Source organism: Gigantopelta aegis, chromosome 8 (genome assembly GCF_016097555.1).
Source record: "Gigantopelta aegis isolate Gae_Host chromosome 8, Gae_host_genome, whole genome shotgun sequence".
NCBI classification, from domain to species: domain Eukaryota; kingdom Metazoa; phylum Mollusca; class Gastropoda; order Neomphalida; family Peltospiridae; genus Gigantopelta; species Gigantopelta aegis.
The window spans coordinates 74,829,898-74,853,805 of record NC_054706.1 but is presented as its reverse complement, the minus strand read 5'-3'; the positions used below and the strand labels follow the sequence as shown (position 1 = coordinate 74,853,805).

Below are 23,908 nucleotides of genomic sequence, written 5' to 3'. Positions count from 1 at the left end.
CACACGCCATAGTGACGTCATAGGTTACGATAATTTTACGATTTGGTAGGCTAACATTGCTTCAAAAATATGGGCCCTGGGCTGCGTTCAGCCAGACCGAGCAGAAAAAACGTCCGCTAGACTGGTTTAGGCGCCTCACGTTAAACCAAATGGCCATGTTGGGTACCAATCAAAAAGTTCGCGAACGTTAGCAGGCTGAACTTGGGGAAGATACTTTGGATGAAAGCTTTTGTTGCACTCAGTGTTAATATGTTTCCATATTTCTTTCCATCCATATACATGTTGTTTTATATTCGTCTATGTTGTGCGTCTTAACGTCTACATGTTGTGTTGCGTGTTCGGTGTTGGTGCACCGACTGACTACGACCACCTGTCGCCATAAGTGCCAATACTTGTTTCTACCATCTACATCTGCCAGCGCTACACGTGTTGTTATTGTCACAATGCAATGCCAAACACAGCCTCACATGAAACGTCGTCCTAACCGTGTGCAGGTTTAAAACCAACACGTGTCGCACAGACTGCACGTGCCACGTGGGTTTCATCAGCACACTATAGAGGAATTGATTGGTCGCCAGGTTAACAGGTTGTACGTGTGGCCGCCATGACGGTGACATGACTTAAAACACATGTTAATTTTTACTACATACATGAACACAGACTCTTAGAATGTCAGTCTCATCGTGTGCTAGTGACTAGGTTTACGAGTCGGTTATAGTAACACTGTAATACGAAAGTAAACATAGATAGTCACATTCCATAGAAATTACACTTTGTAATTCAAGACTATGCTAAACTACTTGTAATAATATTATCAACAGTTGTAAATGTACCAATAATGCGCTTTTATAGTCCGTTTCAGATTATCTATCTACGAAAGGCAACCATTTGACGTTTCAGAAATCCATTAGAAATGCGAAAATATTGTCTCTATTGTTAGTCCGTAGGCCTATTCCTCAATTTGAACATATATTTATTGTTAATCCACATTAAAACGCGACTTATTGTGTTGAATTTAGAAATAAGCTGAGCTAATAAGATGAACGACACGGCGAGTACGTGTAACACACTGCAGCATCTTGGGCAGCGCTACAGAGATTGGTCTGACTTCAGTGCATAATAACATACAGTAATCGTTATATCTAGCCACCGCAGAACTAATCTTGTGACTTGTAATACTGAGGGTCTGACTTCAGTGCATAATAACATACAGTAATCGTTATATCTAGCGACCGCAGAACTAATCTTGTGACTTGTAATACTGAGGGTTGTCCCAAAATAATGCCAAGGGGTATGTGGATGGGCGTGGCAGGCAATATGTTTGCTTACCCAACACCTACAAATTAAAATTTAATTTAAATCAAATATACACAGAGAAAAAAGACCCACAATACATAAAATAATATTTACTGTTCCTCTCCGCCACCCCCTCCCCTGGTTTCATCAATTTGGAACAACCCCCACTGAAGCATCGACCCTACATTATCTGCACACACACATACACACACACACACACACACAGAGAGAGAGAGAGAGAGAGAGAGAGAGAGAGAGAGAGAGAGAGAGAGAGAGAGAGAGAGAGAGAGACCACACACACACACACACACACATACATACACACACACACACACACACATACATACACACACAGACACACAATATACACACACACAGACACACATACACGCACACAGAGCCACACGCGCGCACACACACAGACACAGACACACAATACACACACACACAGACACAGAGACACATACACAGAGACGCGCGCGCGCGCGCGCGCACACACACACACACATACAGACATACACACACATAGACACACATACAGATATACACACACCGACAGACAGACACACAAACCGAGACAGACACATACACACACAGACACACACACATACACACACACACAGACACACACATACATACATACACACACATACACATACACATACACACACATACACACACACACACACACACACATACACACACATACATACACACACACATACATACACACACAGACACACACCGGCTCTGGAAGACGCTAACGTGATCCATACAAGATAACCGTGTCTCGTGCCCGGATGAAAGGCCGGCCGCCGCGAGTAATCACGGTCGTAATGGGGCGTCACCAGATGCCGATTAGTCCGCCCAACAAACCCGTCCAGCACATTGTGTTCTGGCCCCGTGCACGCCGCGCCGTGCCGTCCTTAACTCGTTTACCACACTAATAATGTAATAATTACCCACACCGCTGATACGCCGCCGTGCAATGTTCCATTTTTCTGCTCCAATCTCTCAAAATGAAAAAGGAAAATGTAAAACCGCGGAGGGATACGTAAAACGTGACGAGTGCATTCGGCAGGGTTAATTAAAATGGCGTCACTGGTCTCTGGAACGCGCGCGAGATGAGAAATTCAAGAATTTGTGGTCCGCGTTCCGACGGGTTTCTCATCTTCCAGTCACGCGATACAGAATTGTGTCTACAGTTAGCTGGAGTATGTGAAAGGTATACTTGCACTGTAGGCACGTAGTTGAGAGTGTTGTTTTCACTCACTGGACGAGTTTATACATTTTTATTAACATGATGGGGATAACTGACCGATTTTCTACGTGTAAGTTTTCATATGACTTTTATTTAGTAGATGACAGAAACAAACTGTGATATAATAAAGTAAGAGCAAGTAGGCGTGAACGAAAACACAAATCGAATTAGAAAACTAACCAACCGACGATTGACCAATCACCATCCAACTTCTTTTTAATATTATGTCGCTGTTTGAAGGTTTATGAATGAATGAATGAATGAATGAATGAATGAATATTTAACGACACCCCAGCACGAAAAATACATCGGCTATTGGGTGTCAAACTATGGTAATGCAAATAAATAAAGTGATGATCAACATCAATATAAAAATTCAAGGTTTAAACAAAAACAGTGTAAAGAACTGTGCAAAAATACAAATACAAATATCACAGAATTTTACGGACACCGAATTTTACTCTAAACTTCAATTTGTGCTGTATTGGCCATTCTCAAAGAGAATGTTACACCCCTGCACCACGGCGAGGTTACAGCACGCGCAGGGGAAAGGTTTATGAAGGCCCAGTCCCAATCCTATAAAGGATGACTTGTTCTTCAGCAGTATTTTCATTTTATGTCATACGTGATTACCTTTATAATATACTATTTTAAGTATTACTTGGTTAAAACAAATATGTTCCCACAAAGGAAATGTGCATGGTGATGAAGTACAATAACAGTATATGTCACAGATTTCTCTCTTTTTTTCTAGAGTCTATAACCTCATTTGTCACAGTTATGTCTAGTGTCCAAGGGTGTCACTAACCATTTTGTCACGTCTGTCGATTGTTCAACTCGTAGAGATCAGGATTGTCACTGGCAATATTTGTTACAGTTCTCTTGAATCCTTGACCAGCACCTAGTCATATTCCAGGAGTCCAATAGTAAGGTTTTGCTTACTTCAGGTGCTAGTTCATACCAGGTGTTCTCAGAGAGAACTGGCTAAAACAATAATGGCATGACGTCCGAGCAGTACAGTAACCTATGTCGCCCACTAGAATACTTCGCTGTGTCTTTAAGTGGTCAGATAAATGTTATATGGTCAGATAGATGTCCTTTCACAATTCACATGCTTGTATTTGAGTACACTTTCTCTATAGTCATATTGATATCTTAATATTGTATATCGTCAAGATAGTTGTTGTTATATTAATTATCTAGTTAGGTTTTATACCTCCCACTATCACATTTTATACCTCCCACTATCACATTGTTGCTGACATATTACATTATATAATGAACCCATAGGTTCACAGAATGAGTGGAGTTTTATTTTTGTTGCCTAATTCACATCTTAAACAGGTTGATTTTGAATTGTATTTTTATCGTGTTGATTGAAAATATGTTTTTTTCTGTTATTTTTTTTAGGGCAGGTAAATGGGGAAGCCATGTTCATCTTTAATTTGTCATCAGTTTCACAGACAGAAAAAGTGTTACGTGCGGAGGTACATTTACATAAACGAAAATCAAAACCTTGGCACAGACGTACGGACGTGGAGGTGTCGTTGTTCGAGGTGGCGCCACATTACATGAGCGAGATCGGGAAGATAACTCTGCCGCACGCCTCGCACGGCTGGCAGTGGTACTCCGTGACGAACGCCGTGCTCAGCTGCGTGGCCACGGGCCGCTTTCACCCTCATCTTTTGGCCTTGACCTTCAAGGCCGAGAAGGCAGACGGCAAGGTGAAGACGGTGGCGCTGAAGAAGTTCGTGCGCCACCACTCGATGCCGTTTCTCATAGTGTATTCCAACGAGACGGAGAACGTGAATCTGGATCAGCTGGACAAACTGGCCGAGAAAATCAAACTACAGAACCTGGCGAAGCAGACGACAGACTCGCCAGACAGTTCTTCAGACAACAGTCTCGTCACGAGCAGGAGCGACAGTGAAAGGAGGAGGAAGAGGACCAAAGAACATTCGCTGCGGTCTAAGAGATCCATCTTCACGAACGAGATTCCGGAGGACCCGGCGGATTACGACCGATTTCACTACAGGTTCAACATTCCACAGACACATCCGGGCATTTTACAGGCGAGAAAGGAATCGAGGACTAAGATCTCGGATATACAACTGATTCCTTATCCGGCGGAAAAGAGAAAACGGAAGCGGAAGCACCGCCGCCGGAACCGGAAGAAAGGTCGCAAGAGCAGCAAGCGCCTCAAGTTTCCCGACGAGTGGGACGATGTTCGTGAGAACCTGGCCACGCTAAACAACAATCCCAGTGATCTGTGCGCTAAAAGAAAACTCGTTGTTGATTTTGCTGATATTGGCTGGGGAGAATGGATAATTTCACCGAAGTCGTTCGAAGCCCACTTCTGCGCGGGAAGTTGCCCATTTCCTTTGACAAAGGTAAGACCGAGATGTAGAATGCTGCCTAAGTGCAGACAAACAATGGTTGTTTATTGTTTTAGTATTTCGTTGCAGAATGTTTATTCATTAATCAGATGATCGATAGAATCCGTTCTAGATAAGACGACATGATAGACTCATAAAAGTAACGCATAGTGACTTTCCTCTTCTAGCATTCTCAATATATAAACTATGAAACAGGTCCAAGTTCGGGCTGTTATATGGAATGCGGAATTGCATTATATACTCTTCAAAAAAAGAAACGCAAAAGGGTACAAATGGGTTATAACTCCGATTTTATGTTTCCTACCGGTTCATGCTTTGTGAATATAAGGTCATTGCATGTCCCAAACACATTCCCACGGTTACATTCGATAAAACGCAGCTACTGTACAATAAAGTTCCAAAATGTGAATATTCGCAAAAACGCAGCCACGTGCAAACCATGTCACCACTGCACGTGCGTTGTCTGCACGTGCAACATGAACACCGACAGTATAAAAGTGCAGGGTGTTCGCTTGCCTGGCCTCTGTATCTGGCCGACAGTTGACAATCCAGGACATGCCACGTCTCAGTGAACCGCAGAGAAACAATGCCATCGGCCGACTAGACGCAGGCGAATCCAGAACGGCCGTTGCCAGGGCATTCCATGTGTCCACAAGCACCATCTCCAGACTGTGGGACCGTTACCAGCAACATGGATCAACACGTGACCTCCCTAGATCCGGTCGACCACGGGTCACTACCCCCGGGCAGGACCGCTACATCCGGATACGCCACCTTCGGGAACGATTGACTACTGCCACCTCCACAGCCGCAGCAATACCAGGTTTGCGCAGGATATCCGACCAGACCGTACGGAACCGCCTACGTGAGGTAGGAATTCGTGCCAGACGTCCAGTTCGAGGTGTCATCTTAACACCACAACACCGTCGACTCCGACTGCAGTGGTGCCAGATTCATCGACAATGGCCTCAACTGCGATGGAGACAAGTGTGGTTCAGTGACGAGTCCCGATTTCTGCTCCGACGTCATGATGGAAGATGTCGCGTGTATAGGCGTCGTGGTGAACGTTATGCGGCAAACTGCGTGCAGGAAGTGGACAGATTCGGCGGGGGGTAGTGTCATGGTGTGGGCAGCCATCTCGCACACTGGCAGAACTGACCTGGTCCACGTGCAGGGCAACCTGAATGCACAGGGCTACATTGACCAGATCCTCCGGCCACACATCGTTCCAGTTATGGCCAACGCCAACGCAGTGTTCCAACATGACAACGCCAGGCCTCACACAGCACGTCTCACAACGGCTTTCCTACAGAACAACAACATTAATGTCCTTCCTTGGCCATCGATATCACCGGATTTGAACCCAATTGAGCATCTATGGGACGAGTTGGACCGACAGCGACAACCACAGCCCCAGACCCTGCCCGAGCTGGCAGCAGCCTTGCAGGCCGAGTGGGCCACCATCCCCCGGGACGTCATCCGTACTCTGGTTGCTTCAATGGGCAGGCGGTGCCAGGCAGTTGTCAACACACGCGGAGGCCACACCCGGTATTGACTCGAGATGACCTTGACCTTGGTGGTGTGTCCTATCACTTACTCACAATGGACTAGAGTGAATTGTGAACAATCCTGCAACATTTGGTAATTATCGGACTCACCATTCAATAATTAAATCAATTCTCCAAATGTTACGACAATGTGGTTTTGCATTTCTTCTTTTGAAGAGTATATAATTATTGTCTGAAACGACAAATTACAGCATTTATTTATGCAATTGGATTTGCGATGTCAGTTAAAATATCCTCCATGGTAACTCACGATATTATATTGTGAACATTAATCGTTATTTATACTACACTCCACCACTATTACCATCATCTAATTAAATCTCTCCGACGGGCCTGGATATATATCGTCCTTTATGTCCTCTGAAATATGTAGTCTGCAGGATAGTCGATTTACGTTGGAGCAAGTGGTTAAATATCCTATATAGTGTAAAACTAAATAATTGTATTGAAAGCAATGGGTGAATCATTGTTTTCCGTAATACATGACGATGTATGACGATTTCTGTTTCGTAATGTATGGCGATTTCTGTTCCGTCAGCCTGCGACTCAACCTTGACTACACAATAATAGCCATGAAGCGGCTCTAGTATAATATATATTAAAACTGCACGAAACCAAAGTGGCATATCCTATTATTTGTTAGCAGATCGACTAACAAAGTTAAACAAAAAATCCGTTAGGACTGTTCCAGAATGACATGGGGAGAGGGGTTTGATGCAATATTTGTGTACACCCGCAGACACAAAACTAAATGTTATTGAAACAAAGTACGTGATTTAATGAATGTTTGTTTAACGACACCCCAGCACAAAAATACATATCGGCTATTGGGTGTCACAAATGGTAAGTATATTGAAATATTAGAAACAAAGTACGTATGAAGAACAAACTTGCAGCAGATCCAGCAGGCATTAAATAGTAATTATGGTACCTCCCGCCTCATTTTGTAGAGTTGGAAGCAAACTTTGCTTCTTAAATGTTTATTTGGAAACAATTCTACAAAACTCGTTAATCGACTTAGTGTCACCTTTTTCAACAGCAATGTGGAAAACTTTAGAAAAATGCAGATAAAAGTTTATGGTTTATATTATCATTCCTGAAAATGTGGAATGTCAAAAATAAGATGGAAAGCAAACCCTGCTTGTGAAATTGATTATCAGCGAGATTATTGTGCATTCTGAGGAAGGCAAGAGGGAGTATTCGCTAAAATTAGCAGTCAAGCGTCCCTCTCGATATTGATGTGTTTTTCACAGAATGTATTCTGACAGAAATTTCATGGAACTGCATGGAGTAATTAATGGTGGTGTGCAACCTTTAGTGCTCGCGATCACCCCTGGGATCAGACGGTTCAGTGTGTTTTATGTGAATCCGTCTTCGTCTTGTTACGTCACTGATTTACTAACATCGTCAGATCCGTATTAAGCTTTTTATTGTCGGACTCTGAGCAAACAGCCGCCGTCTCGTATTAATATCTTCTGACATTTATGCCACAAGGTACGAGACTTCGATTGATCTTTTATTTAACCTCTGACCTTAACGTCTTTCATTTGCTGCGCGCTGTTGCATGTCGGGTAATGATAAAACAACCAACGATCGGACCTAATTAGGCGGAAATTGGAGTCTCGTTATTTTAAGACGTAAACGACCATTACTTGTCAGTGCAAATGATCTATTAAGAAATTGTTTTTCGGTCTCTATGGCGACGTTGATTTACGAATGGTCATATATAAAACGTGGCGTCTAACTGGAATCGGTTCTGTTGACTGACGTGTATCTCGGATAACAAACGGAAAGTAATCTCGGGTCTAAAGAGCGCCATAAATCACGGAATAAGTGGTTTGTGTTTTTATTTCTTCATTCGACTTTTGTTCACGTCCAGTTTATGACACTGGGCGTCGCCGTTCTCAAACAAAACCGTCTTGATATGCTAAATCAGTTTTTTTCTCGTTAGTGTGCGTGCGTGCATGCGTGTTTGTGTGCGTGTGTGTGTGCATATGAATTTCTACACATTAATGTTTCCTGGTGGAGCAGGATAAGGTCATATTTCGCGAAACAACTCATATCATTACGGTTTTGGCAATGATTTATACGTGCATGTCATCCCGAACATCTACACATCCATTGACCTCTGTTTTGTGCAGGTTTAGATTTGTCAAACCAGCCTTGGGTGTAGCAGTTCTCGTATGGTCAAAACTGTAATGTATCGTCCTACAGACAAAAGTATGATATATCGTCCTACAGTCAAACAAGATATATCGTCGTCCTACAGTCACATGTAGGATGTATCATCCTCCTAAAGACAATACTGGAATATATCGTCGTCACTACGGTTAAATATAGGATGTATCGTCCTGCTAAAGACAAAACTAGGACATATCGTTCTCATTCAGTCAAATGTAGAATGCATCATCATCATATAGACAAAACGTAGGGTGTATAACCCTCCTGCAGTCAAATGTATGATGTATCATCCTCCTACAGTCGAATATAGGATGTATCGTCCTCCTATAGACAAAACTTAGGGTGTATAGTCCTCATACAGTTAAATGTAGGATGTATCATCCTCCTACAGTCGAATATAGGATGTATCATCCTCCTATAGACAAAACTTAGGGTGTATAGTCCTCATACAGTTAAATGTAGGATGTATCATCCTCCTGTAGCCACATATAGGATATATTATTGTTCTACAGACAAAACTAGAATATGTTGTCCTCTTGTAGACAAAACTAAGATATATGGTCCTCCTACAGTCAAAATGCACAATCTATCGTCCTCATATAGACACATGTAGGATGTATCATCCTCCTACAGTCAAATGTATGATGTATCCTCCTCCTACAGTCAAATGTATGATATATCGTCCTCCTGGACACAAAACTGGGATTATTTTCCTCCTGTCAAACGTATTGTCCTGAGGAGTGACAGCTCTATAAATAACGAATATTACAATGAGAGCAGTTAGACCGTGTCAAAACCTCCTTTGGGCTCTTCGTTGTGCAGATATAGGATTTTGAATGCGCTAATGATTTTGTCGTTCAGATTTGCTTAAGTAGTACACAAATATGTTGCTTGTGTCTATAAACTCGCGTCTTAAAATATACTATTATTATATAATTAATACACTGTTGTTTATAAACTTGCGACTTGCGAGACGTAGCCCAGTGGTACAGCGCTCGCTCGATGCGCGGTCGGTGTGGGATCGATCCCCGTCGATGGGCCCATTGGGCTATTTCTCGTTCCAGCCAGTGCACCACGACTGGTATATCAAAGGCCGTGGTATGTGCTATCCTGTCTGTGGGATGGTGCATATAAAAGATCCCTTGCTGCTAATCGAAAAGAGTAGCCCATGAAGTGGCGACAGCGGGTTTCCTCTCTCAATATCTGTGTGGTCCTTAACCATGTCTGACGCCATATAACCGTAAATAAAATGTGTTGAGTGCGTCGTTAAATAAAACTTTTTTTTCTTTTTTTTCTTGCTATCGACGTAATAAGTATATCTTTCAAGCACACCAGTAAAGACATTAGCATATCGACAGTCGTATCTTTACATAACTTCATTATCATTTACATATCATACGTTGATAATATCGTTAGCTAATTATTAATTATTATTAAACAGAACATTATTTATTTCTCTTTTTCATAAGCGTACAAGACAGGGGACAGAGTAATGGGGAAACTCCCCTCCCCCCCGCTAATGCTGGAGCAAAGCCTTAAATTGGGGCACAAATGACAGAGATATTCGGGCAAAATGTGCTAATTTGAGACCTTTTTACCATGTATTTCCATCATTCTACTATAAAAATTAGTTGTAATCCATGTACAAATGCGTAATGATTCGTTTTCAACCCTATATAGCTGTTGGTAGTAATGTTAATATGAATAAATGTTGTTATCCAGATTCAGGCATTTTTGTTTAATTCGGTCAAACGCCAGCCTGCTCCCCCCCCCCCCCCCCCCCCCTTTACAAAAATGGGATCCCGTACGTTATGCTCTTATTGAGGTACACTGTAATACCAATACAATGCAATATATCACAATATACACCATACCGTAATGTATCACAGTATAGTATAACTGTCCCAATTATTTGTTTGGATGTCACTGCCACTTTCTGACATGAAAAATGTCTACCGCTAATTTCCGACCGTTGACAAATGAGCCTCCTATCGGAAGAGTTCCACCCTAACCACACGGTAGTTAAGTTGTCATCACCAATGTCTTGGCATGCGTCAACTACATATGTTGGATTCAGTCTCATCCGGACAGTGTTTATGATTGTGTCCACCCTAACCCCGTTCACAGATTGGAAAACAATTTGTGTAATTACCGTCAACTAACAGGAATAAACATTTTACTAGTCGATTACTTGTGTAGTAAATATAGTATACTCGTATGTAAGTGTAAATAAACACTGTCATTAACTTAAAATAAAAATATATCTTTTCTGGATGGGAGACTAAGACATAGGAGTGTAGTGGTATGGACCGGCGGAAGTGTGTGTGTGTGTGGGGTGTGGGGGGGGGGGGGGGGGGTCGGGGGGTCGAATATGAACCAAGCGAAGCTTTAAGCTTGTTTTAACATTTTCTCTAGACACCTATATCCCCAAGCTAACGCCCACAAAAATCAGTACATGTTACACTGTATTTTTGTATAAAGATGTCCAACCAATATAATTATATTTGACTAAGAAACACAGTCATTATAATATTAGATTGTTATTTTATACGAAAAACACAATCAGTGTATACACATTTAGTCGACTGTTATTTTACATGACTATTATTTTACACGAAGAAACACAGTCAATATCGTTAGACTATTACCTGTGTATTTCTATATTTCTATATGATAGTGCACAGACAATCCGTATTAGAGTACTGGTATTATTTTGTTCTGTCTTATCCGACTTGGTACAGTATAGCTATAGCCGTTCTTTCAAACAGATTGCTCTCATTAAGATTACATTTTGTGTGTAACATTTATTTTGATATGAAAGGAAGGAAGGACGGAAGGAAATGTTTTATTTATCGACGCGCTCAACACATTTTATTTACGGTTATATGGCGTCGGACATATGGTTAAGGACCACACAGATATTGAGAGAGAAAACCCGCTGTCGCCACTTCATGGGCTACTCTTTTCGATTAGCAGCAAGAGATCTTTTTATATGCACCATCCCACAGAAAGGATAGTTGTGGGACACTGGCTGGAACGAGAAATAGCCCAATGGGCCCACCGACGGGAATCGATCCCAGATCGATCGCACATCAGGCGAGCGCTGTACCACTTTATTTTGATATGGAGACTGGATGTAGCTAAGTGGTAAGGTGTTCGTCTAAGGTGCGATAGGTTGGTGGGATCGATCTCCCTCGATCGACCATCAAAGTCCGTGGTATGTATTCTTCTGTCTACGGGAAAGTGCGTAATAAACAAGATCCCTTTCTCATTCCATGTGTGAACATACTCATGTTAAGACAGCAAAACCAGTTGTAAAATGTTCTAAGGTGTCATAAAACAAAGCTGCATAATATGTTTCTTCTTAGTGTACACTCCAATTATAATATTTACTAATAATTAGAAACCATTTGCGATAGAGCAATGAGTTTATAATTTGACAGTTACGATACAGTTATGATTGCAAACAGCTGATAATGGTTTAAATATAAGACATATTAATCCTCCCACATTCTATACGCTCAAAAACGTGTTAAATGGTTTATAGCAAATTACACGCATTTTTCTGGTCCTAGTTAACGACATGCCAGAAAGCAGCCCGGTAGCCGGGATGTTATTGGTGACCCGGATGTTTAATGGCGGATGCGCCCAGGACACTGTTTGTTGCTATCATCAAAACCCAGTTATCGTCATCAGCGTGATGGCCTTTAAAATGTTAAATAAATATTTTAACCCGCTGGTAATCTCTGGCCCAAGCAGCCAGGACTGTGCTGCGACGTGTTTAAAGTACATTTGTCAAACACTACATTAGCGAAGGATTCGTCTAATTCAAGATGAAGACAAACACTCGGTGAAAGTTCGGTTTTCAAAGTACACACACCCCGAGTGTCACAATTAAGAAATTCAGTACAAATTGTCACTTAAGACAAACCACAATGGACAGTGTCAGTGAGAAAAGTTATATATATATTTTTTTTTTTGGAAAGTCCGCGAAACATATAAGTGTCATTCAATTTCAAATGAATTTATTTTGTAATCTTGCTGTTTCAAGAAGTCGGACGCGCACGCGAGTACTTCCGTTTTTATGCGTACGAGCGTGCATGCGTGATGTTAATAGTTAAATAGACAAATAGATAGATATGTAAAGCGAGAGAGAGAGAGAGAGAGAGAGAGAGAGAGAGAGAGAGAGAGAGAGAGAGAGAGAGAGAGAGAGAGAGAGAGCGAGAGCGAGAGAGAGAGAGCATTTCAACGAATAGCTCATTTCAGTGAATTATTATTCAGAAAACCACTTACATTACTATTTAATTCGTTAGTCAACAAGACATGTGCCAATGGCTGACTCTGTGTCACGAATTACCATTGGTTGTTATGTGATTACGTCAGACGTTACGATTGGCTGTCACACGATTACGTCTGAGCCATTACCTTCTCAAGAGCAAAGTGCCATAAATCGTGACCCATGCTGTCGAGTTAGTTTTACGACATTTCGAGATGATTTTAAAGATCGGTGTGTGCACATGTTTGTAATTTTATTACAATCTCAACTGAAGAGCCTCTAAACTAACATTAAACTCACTTCAGGGATATCACCTTTAACAGGCGTGTTCAACGTTATTACCCATAACCCCTCGCTGTTAAAATTACGACCCAGCATAAATGTTAGTGACCTTTGAGACACCCCCTATAAATATGAAACAGTCCTCACAGTGAAACAACAGGCGGGAAGAACAAAATAAAATAAAAATATAATGCTATAAAACTCTACATTCTGTCATGAATGAAAAAACCCACTTCTATAATTTTTCGTTGTATTACATTGTCTGATAAGTATCTAATCAAGGTTATTAATGAATACTAGTAGTTGAATTTCGTAATATGTGTTTTGGAAATAATTGCGATATGCATTGTATATTTACCGAGTTTGAATTGATTGACTTAATAATTTGTTAGTTGTTCGTGTTCAGTGTGAGATTAAGTGTTGGTGTCAGCGATACACTGTAGTACTGTGGGAATAACCGTGTCCTGATAGTACTAGCTAATGGGAATTCCCCAATTAGCTCAGTTGTTAGAGCGCTGGGCTCTCATACAGATCGCCTGTGGTTCGAATCCTCGTCAGTGAAAGTTGATTTATTTATTAAATTTGGAACCGACGTTTGGGCTGGATGTGTTTTTAACACAAGAATATATTTATAACCCAGTCAGGACCCGTAACAGATCAGCTGCCCTTGGTCCACAGCTCCGGGACTTAGCTTAACACGAGGGATAATATGTAGTACTATTGGTGTAAAATCCTCCTAGAGCGGTAGAGCTCTAGACTCATACACAGGGTCCATGGTTCCAATCCTATGGTCCTGTTTGTGGCGGTGCTAAAAGGGTGAAATATCCAGTAAAGGATTTCCTCGGGAGTGGCTGTCTTCCTATAGACGAGGCACTAGACAGAGAGTCATGGAATCAACCACTATTTTACCAAATGCCTATTCGACTGCATTGTGCAGAGATACAACCCTGATCACATACATGTATTGCGGTTTTGTCGTTCAGATTTTATCCCAAAAATCACTACATGGGGTATATAATGCTAACAAATCAAATCACATAGACGATAATGTAGCATATATGAAACAAAAACCTGCTTCACCCAGCGTTTCAATCAACATATATACACTTACTATCAATCTTAAAGTAAATCAGAAAATCAACATATACAACCTACCTATTACTCTTAAAGTAAATCAGAAAATCAACATATACAAACTACCTATTACTCTTAAAGTAAATAAGAAAATCAACATATACACACTACCTATTACTCTTAAAGTAAATGAAAAAAATCACCATATTTACACACTACCTATTACTCTTAAAGTAAATCAGAAAATCAACATATACACACTACCTATTACTCTTAAAGTAAATTAGAAAATCAACATATACACACTACCTATTACTCTTAAAGTAAATCAGAAAATCAACATATTTACACACTATCTATTACTCTTAAAGTAAATTAGAAAATCAACATATACACACTACCTATTACTCTTAAAGGGACACACCCTAGTTACGTTTATTTGTTAACCATTACGGCGTTGTTTTTCGCTATTAAACCCCATTTTTCACAAATAAAATTGCACTTTACTTACATTTTATTATTTAGAATACACATTTCCATTCACCTGAAGTGCTTTTTGGTAATCCTGATGTTTGTAAAACCACGAAATGCATTTTTGCATTTTTTCACAAGACGTGTTGTCGAGAAAAAACCGTTAAGCAAGCGAGGTCCAATCTATTTTTAGAGGGGATATTTCCATTTCAATATCACAGACGTTGGTATATCACGTGACCGTTATCATTTTGGTTCGGTTTGTTTTCTTGTGCACGGTTCGCGCAATCAACATCCGATTTGTTGTTGTTCATTTGTGAGATTTTTCTTCACAGTTCGTGAACATTTTCAGTAACAATAAAGTTCAGACAAGTAAGTGTCTCAATACAAAACGTTACAAACCCTTAAAACCAATAATTTTGCTAAGTCTTACGATATCTGGAGAGGGGATACAACCAGGACAGAACAGTTGGAACATGTCCAGGAGAGGTGAAACGAACGCACCCCAAGTCTGTGAAATTTGTCGTGACGTAGGCATTGTTGTGCTTCGAGCGACATCTACCGGTGACATCAGAATACTAACTTTCAAAATTATTTCAAGCAATTGGGACATGGGGATTCCCATGGTATTTATCGATATAAAACCTGCTTTTTCACTCCATTTGATAAAAACGTGATCTAAGTGTGTTACAGGTTTGTAGATTAACCAAATTATAATTTATTTTCGCTGGATGGAACTAGGGTGTGCGGCTTTAAAGTAAATCAGAAAATCAACATATACACACTACCTATTACTCTTAAAGTAAATCAGAAAATCAACATATACACACTACCTATTACTCTTAAAGTAAATCAGAAAATCAACATATTTACACACTACCTATTACTCTTAAAGTAAATTAGAAAATCAACATATTTACACACTACCTATTACTCTTAAAGTAAATAAGAAAATCAACATATTTACACACTACCTATTACTCTATTAAATGAGAGAAAAAAGGGAGTTAAGCAGTTTTATTTCAGACATAATGGGAAGTGTCTTTGAGTGCGAGTGCGAATAATTTTAACATGCTCATATACCACTAGAGTTTCGAGCATGTCCGTCCCGGGGCCTGTCTCTGGATAGCCAGTGACTTTCTCCGGGTCTTTGACACAAACATTGTCACCCGATGTTTAGTAGGGCCCCGCACATGGTTCAAAGACGATATGGTACAGTGACACTATTTCAAATTAAACCACACGAATTTACTGGTCAGATAAAACAACTGTGAACATTTTATGACAACAAACACTGTCAAGTTTATCACCAATGACAGGACTGGTAGCTTTAACTGTTCAATCAAAAGTAGCTTTGACCCGCTCAGATACTGTTTGGTGTACCACTACCCAGAATGTCCGTCATTATAAAACTGTAGTCTAGACAAATATCCAATGACATCACATGTATTCAGCTCGTATGGCGTTGCCATGACGTTAAAGTTCGAGACTATTTGTCTTTAGTCTAGATTAAACGTTTTATAGGCAAGAGGCTAGGAGCAGTAAAGAAATAATGAGTACTCAATAATGTACGGACGTCCAAAAGAAACTTTACAAACATAAAATTTAAATAATTGGATAATTTGATAAATATTGTTGCTAATCGAAGAGAACCAATTTACAAACCACAATTTCAAGCCTTGTAAAAAGTTTGTTTTGAACAGCAGTATATATAAAGCCTTCTCCAACTAGATAAAAAAGATCAAATTTTCATTTTAAATTTTTTGTTCTGGAGTTCAACTAGATGAAAAAAGGTCCTTTTTTCTGGGATGGCAACTCTACCCCTTGTCCTCACACCGATATGTACCCGACAAAGGGTAAGCAATGCGGGTGGTGCCCGCGTTAGCTGAACATCCATTATCTGTTGTATATCTGTTCGTAAGACTTCAGTTTGTACGTGTGACAAAGGAGGGAACCCTAGGACGTCTCACTATCGAGGTATTGTCGCGTGTTTAACGCGATATCCGGATTACGGGTGTATCGCCATTTGTCAGAGGTCATAACCACGTGCATTTATTTTCATCTTCTCGACGCGTTTCGCCTGTAGGCTCACTATGCGTTGGTAAGTGATTAGGTGGCCGCATGTGTGAGAAGGGTATCACATGTTCTGTAAAACAGATTGTTTAAAAAACCATATCTGCCCTTCATCAGTTCTTTAACGTGTTTTACTTCAATGGTATCTGTGAGTGTTCGTGTTGAAGTTCAAGTGAACGATACCTTGCTAATATTGCTGACTAATGCAGGTCTCGACTTAAAAGTGCATATACATGTACATATGTATTCAAACATCGCTATATCGAACTCCGTAAACTCGAAATCCTTGCATATCTTGAGATGGAGACATTCTTCTTTAATTTTTATTGAAAATGTTGTTTATTTTGAACCACCGATATCTCGATCTTCTTGGTTCAGTCCCTGTAACACAGAGATAACAACGTTTACTTGCTGTAATAAACAAATAAAATAAAGAAATAAATATGTGTGTGCGGGTGTCCGTATGGCGTTGATTATTTATCCATTATTTGGACCGATAGATTGACGTAGACGCTCCACTCATACGAGTTCGGTTTTATGATTGTTGTTGTTGTTATTGTTGTTGTTGTCGTTATTGTTGTTATTTAAAAGAAACACCACAGAACTGGTGATTTCAAATAGTCAAACTTTAAATACGAGTTATTTCGAGACTTGAGAAACATGACTTGGCATGCGATACCGTAAAGTCTATGTTAAACAATAGTGTTACTCTTTTGTTGTTTGTTGTTATTGTTGTTGTTATTATTTATGTTTTTTTGTGTTTTAATGTTTATTTTGTTATTGTTGTTTGTTTAGGTTTTTTAGAAGTATTACTTAGTACTCATTATACGTTTATTATATTTGCAGCGTCTTCGTCCGTCGAACCACGCCACCATCCAGAGCATCGTGCATGCCATCGGCATCTACTCCAACGTCCCCGCGCCGTGCTGCATCCCTGACGTGATGTCGTCGGTGACGCTGCTTTACTTCGACGAGGACAGGAACGTCGTCCTCAAGAACTACCCCGGAATGACGGTACAGACGTGCGCGTGTCGCTAACAGTCGACACACACCGGGTGCACGTGACACCCAAAACATACCTGAAACGAAAACGAGGCTATCGTGTTGTGCCAAAAAAATTCGCAAAATACAATATGCCATTCTGGATGAACAGGGAAAAAAAAGAAGATATCCAAACAAACAAAAAAGGAAAATAACAACGTCGATTCCCAAACCAGTGTTTTACCATGGATGCAGAAAACTGGTATTAAGAGATTGTGGGTTTTATCGTATGACGTAATAAAGGTGTGACGTAATAACGTAATATGGTGTTTGCTTATGACGATACAAAATTCAACATTCGATGGAGTAGAGAGATCTTCGTGAGCCAGTGTCGGATGATATGAACATTTTAGTAGTTAATATATGAAGACGAACTGAAATTGTTTAACGGTTTAGGTTTGGTATCTATGTCATGTTTAAATGGTGAAATCCCCGCGCGGTAAATGTCTAACAATCAGTATGACGTCACATTTACCGATAATGGACAAGCAGCATTCTTTGACGTCGAATAATGCCATACCAACAGGTGGCGATATATGGCAATACAAGGAGTTAATAATCAATGGGGTTTTTTTATTTTTTATTTATTTATATTTTTTTTTTGTTCTTTTTTTTTTTTGGAGGGGCGGGGAGGTGTGTGGGTTTTTATAGATATTTTGTTTTGAGGAGGGGTGGTGGGTTTGTGTTGGGTTTTTTTCCAAATAAAATATTGTGCATTAAATCCTATATATGGTGCACACATCCATTATGCTACTTAACACTTAAAATGAATAAGCACGAAAGCTGGTAAACGTGCTATTTGTTTTTTATAACATAAGATCTCACTACACAATTCACTTATGGATAAAAATTCATTCATAGCGGTCAACGATAGTTCCAAACTGTGGCACATGTTGTGGTTCACATATTCACTTTTAGTTCAGTTGAATCGGTTCCTGCACCACCTGTACGGACATACTGGGTCGTAAAGCAACACATAGAGACGTAAAGTAAGGAGTGGAAATATATGCAGATATAATATATCTTCCCATTGATATATGTCGCTAGTGCCATCGAGATGCCATTCTATTAGCAATTTACAATTGGAGTTGAGCAATTTAATAGTGATTGCATTAGCAGATGAACTGTGTAGTGAAAATCTAAGCGTGTAGTGAAGATCTAAGCTGTATATCGCCACCCCGTTCGATCACCATCAGGATATATATTATAAAAAAGTGTGTTACTCTCACATGCCGTTGATTAACGACACACGAGGAACTTGCGTGTAGTTAGTAGTACCAAGTAGTATAGTTTATTAAACGTTTGTGGTGAATAATATTCAAATAATTTATGCAGTGTATACCTCATTATTTGTTTACAGTACGGCATAATTCCTACTTGTATTGAATGTTAGAAAACTGAATAGAGTGGTTTGAAAACACTAAACATCTGTTTATATAAGTGATTGGTTATATCGATCGTGTACAAAAAAGATGTATTTAAACAACTATTAAGTTGTATATGTAGTGTTTGTATATATAGATCACGTTAGATAATCATATGGTATAGGTGACGTACACCAATTACGTAATAATGTATGTCACGTGTTGTGTGCTGATGACGTAATGACGATTGTAACGTAATGCTTTACGTAATGCTGTAGGTTTTCTTTGCGTGACAAAATTGACAAAGAACGCATGTTTTAAAAAATCAACAACAAAAAATTGGGAGTCAGCTCTAGGGCAAAACGATAAACTGGTTAAAATGGCACCCGTTTTATGTACATATGTCTGTCTGTCTGTCCGTGGTGTGCGGTTTGTATACGGGTGTTGTTTGTTCGAGACAGTGATCATAAAAACCTGTCGCAGATCTACCTCTATTTCGTCCATTATGTGGATATAGTTTTGTTCATCGTGTGGATATAGTTTGTCCATATCATGGATGTAGTTTTGTCTATCACGTGGATATACTTTTGTCCATTACGTGGAAATGTTGTTGTCCATCGTGTGGATATAGTTTTGTCTATTACGCGGATATAGTTTTATCCATCGCATGGATATAGATTTGTCCATCACGTGGAAATGATTTTGTCTATCGCGTGGATATTGTTTAATCTTTCACATGGATATACTTTTGTTCATCACATGAATATAGTTTTGTTTAACACGTGAATATAATCATGTCCATTGCCTGGATGATATTCTGTCCATCGTGTGGATATAGTTTTGTCCATAACGTGGATATAGTTTTATCTGTCACGTGAATATAACGATGTTCATTGTGTGGATATAGTTTTGTCCATAACGTGGATATAGTTTCGCCTAAAACGTGGATACATTTTGAGCCAGTACTTAAACCGTGTATACGTTGAAAAGACAAATCGACATGTCAACATCTCTCTTCCATTCACACAAATGTTTAAAAAATGTTTTGCTCAGTTTAACGTATTTTCATATGTACGTTTTACTAAGACAAGAAGACTATATTCTGGCGATGGGCATTTGTGAAAAAAATATCTATTATAATTATATATAAATTGTGATTGTTTATTTGTTTTTGTTTGCTCTTATTTTACGGTCTGCTGTCATTTCTTTAGAGCAGTGATATGAATAGGCAAATACGTAGAATATTATTGTTAATATTATTATTTATTTTCATTTATAATTAAAATGTGCTTATCGCTAAATATATGACTATGAAGATATGAAAACACATCCAAAACCTTTGTTCTTAGTACAAATTAGCATTTTGAGCACTTCAATGTTGGTGTAGTTTATCAAAGTTTGATTGGAATAGATTGATATCCAACAGTGTCAGTACAATTTTGTGTTGGATTCAGTTGTCAATAATTTTTATAACAACGATCATATATTATTGTTTTTACCTTGAAGGCGTATTGTCACAGACCACTGACCAATTAAATGGCCTAACAAAGTATTACGTGAAATATATGTATTTGATTAGTCTTTAAATGTACTTTATTCAACAATCTACGTAACTATCATACTCCACTTATTAATGTTATTTTGTAAAAAATAATTGAATTATGGCAATGGTCCATAATTTAAAAACCAATATTGCCAAGAGGGTTGACATGGATTTCACTCCATCGTGGTTCAGTTAAGGTGATTCAATAGCCAGATTTGGTTTCCAAACATTGATATAATTTTAATTGATTATCCACTTTTGGAGAAATAAGGTCCTTAAATCCGTGACAGTATGCCTTTAAAATAGAGAAATTTCGCAACCACAACGTTACTGTTACGGATAGTGATAGATCACCATTTGGGTATAGTTGGGACGTCACAACAATTTGTTTCCCGCTCTGTACGATTAATAGGCATGCTACATATAGTAAATTTCTTGACGAATATATATATTTTTAAAAAACCCACCCAAAACAAAAACAAATAAATAAATACATTTTAAAATGTAACTTTTGAGAATTCCACCATCTTTTAGTCACTGACCTTGCCGATCTGCAAAAGTAGCTCAACGATTAGTACGGTTACCGAATCATAGTGGGTGGAATTTACGAAGCCTGTTTTTCTTAATCGCAGATGTTTAAACATTGTAAATGTAGTTACACGCGTGTAACACATAAATAGGCTTTGTAAATGTGGCTCACTGTGGGTATCCGTAACAGTAATTGTGTAGTTGAGAAACCCCTCTAACCTTCGTATCTATACTGCTGTTTACTTATATATAAATAAATAAATATATATACCCATTTTACCCCGTTAGATTAAACAACATTAATTGCGTGTATGTTACCACGTGCAGCGTGAATGCGATTGTAGAAGATGTTTATAAATATTTGAAAAGTCGTAAAAAATATATTTCAATTACATACACGTGTGTATAAATCAGTGTAATCCATACACGTGTGTATGTAATAAGTACACGAGTAATTAGACATGTCAAGATAGTGGACGTCACCAGTAATTTGAAAAAGATTAGTTTTTGTAGGAAACTTATGACAAATATATTTATTTCCATTATACGTTGGTAGCTGCCTTACGATGAATCTATTTGATCCACTGATGTCTATATGTAAGCTGTGACGTATTAGTTACAATATGCGACAAACGACCTTTTCCTTAACTTGAGGGGACAAAATATCTTGAAAAACAAAAGACTGGAAGAAGTATATGCCATATAATAAACATTGTTTCTCACAATATTTGAGGGCAAGATAAAATTGAAAACAATGTTTTGGGATGCGCAGATATTTCGGCATTCGCTAAATTTTACTAAAACGAACTCATATTTGCAGTAACCAGGTTAGGTCATCAATAGTTTATCACTGGGGCGGACGGGGATGGAATTCTAGGATTTAATTTATAATGGCCCTAACGACAGGACGACGTTGTTTGATCCTGTGTGCAGGGCTTCCTTCGCGAACGGCTCCCTTGTCACTCAATCTACCGTCCCCGTCGTCGCCGCTATTACCTGTAAAAGACCGGTCCAACACAATTTCACGTTTAATTTCAGTAAGGCCATTATAAATTAAGTGCTATATTTTCATACCTGGGGTTTTTTTCAAATGGGAGGCGGGGTGTGTGAAATTTTATTTTATAATTTTATATTTTCATAACAGAAAATAACGCACATCGAGCATGATATATTTAAAAGACAAAAAAAAATGAAAAAAAGAATGGGGAAAAGAAAGGAAAGAAAGAAACAACAACAAAAAACAACAAAACCAACAAAACCCGTAGACGGGCCTTTATCCTCGGGCAGGCAGGGTTGAAAATGTAGGATTTATTTTATATTAGCCTCAGTGGCGGATCCAAAAAATCCATTTAAAAGGCCGGGCCCCAATGGCATGTGGCTGAAGGGATTCCTCGAATTCTCCAAATTAAATAATAATAATAATAATAATAATAATAATGGCAAATGTATTGTCACATTACAGCGTAGGCCTCAAACGCGTCATCCAGTCCACTTACAGATGATGAGTGGCGTCATTCATTTCAACTTATTTTCGTGCTTATATCCAATTAAGGTTCAAGCACGCTGTCCTGGGAACACACCTCAGCTATCTGGGCTGTCTGAGAAAAGAGGGTGTAATGACCTTACACCTATCCACTGAGCCTTTAAGAACTCGCTCTGGGTTGGAGCCGGTGCCGGGCTGCGAACCCTGTACCTACCAACCTGTAGCCCGATGGCTTAACCACGACGCCGCCGAGGCCGGTGAGTGCCGTCAATGTTTTACACACCAGTATATATGTTGGAGATCACTTCTGAGTCTTGTGATTGGCTGTTCTGAGGTCATGACCCAAATGTCCCGAGTAACGGTAACCGTAAACGGAGGCCATCATTTTAAAACATCATTATATCTATGACGACATTAACTTATTCACTTTCAACCTAATGTTGAGGCATTTTTGTAAGAAATAGAGTAATAGACTTGTGCCCATTGTTGACGATTTATCTTATTACAACTCGTGGTTCCCAAAACTATATACAGTGTATCTGACTCACTTTCGCTTGTTACATACATTCTTGCACGGCGGAAACAAGTAGACAGTGGGGGGAGTGGAGGGGGGGGGGGGGGGGGGAGGGGAGGGGGGGGGGCACTAAGATCGAAGGCGCAAAGTGCCCGAGTTACAAGGGGTTCGGGGGGAATGCCTTGAGATGTACTACCAATAATATGTGCCTGACATTTGACAATTACTGGTTGTGAGGTAAATCGTCTTTAACGGGTACTCGTGTATTATTCTCTACAAGTATGTTGCCGCACGAATAGAACTCCGCACGTACTTAGTTGCCAAAAGACAATGGGGTGGGCGGGGCCTCTCTGTGACATCTGTGTGTCAGTCTCGGTACAGAACTGTTATATCATGATTTACATGTATTTAGACGGTGGATACTCCACTATCGTCCCGTGCTACCGTCCAAACAGTCAACTCTTGAATACCACAGCTGATTTATCTGCTAGTTCAGGCGTGGATCTTTAATTTTCAGGTTTTGTGAGGAAACTATTCCACAGTCATGAATAACGAAT

General features: G+C 39.5%; 1 protein-coding gene across 1 annotated transcript; it reads left to right on the top strand.

The window, feature by feature from the left end:
- The first annotated feature begins 3,985 nt into the window (after positions 1-3,985).
- LOC121379253 (bone morphogenetic protein 3-like) lies at positions 3,986-20,570 on the top strand. Its single transcript, XM_041507775.1, has 2 exons — positions 3,986-4,947; positions 17,725-20,570. Exons 1-2 carry the CDS (start codon positions 3,988-3,990, stop codon positions 17,914-17,916), a joined length of 1,152 nt encoding a protein of 383 aa, XP_041363709.1. The 5' UTR covers positions 3,986-3,987; the 3' UTR covers positions 17,917-20,570.
- Positions 20,571-23,908: the final 3,338 nt, after the last annotated feature.

Coding starts and splice junctions, on each gene's coding strand:
- LOC121379253 (XM_041507775.1), top strand. CDS start 3,988: ATGTTCATCTTTAATTTGTCATCAGTTTCACAGACAGAAAAAGTGTTA. Junction 4,948..17,724: donor GCCCATTTCCTTTGACAAAG/GTAAGACCGAGA, acceptor TTATATTTGCAG/CGTCTTCGTCCGTCGAACCA.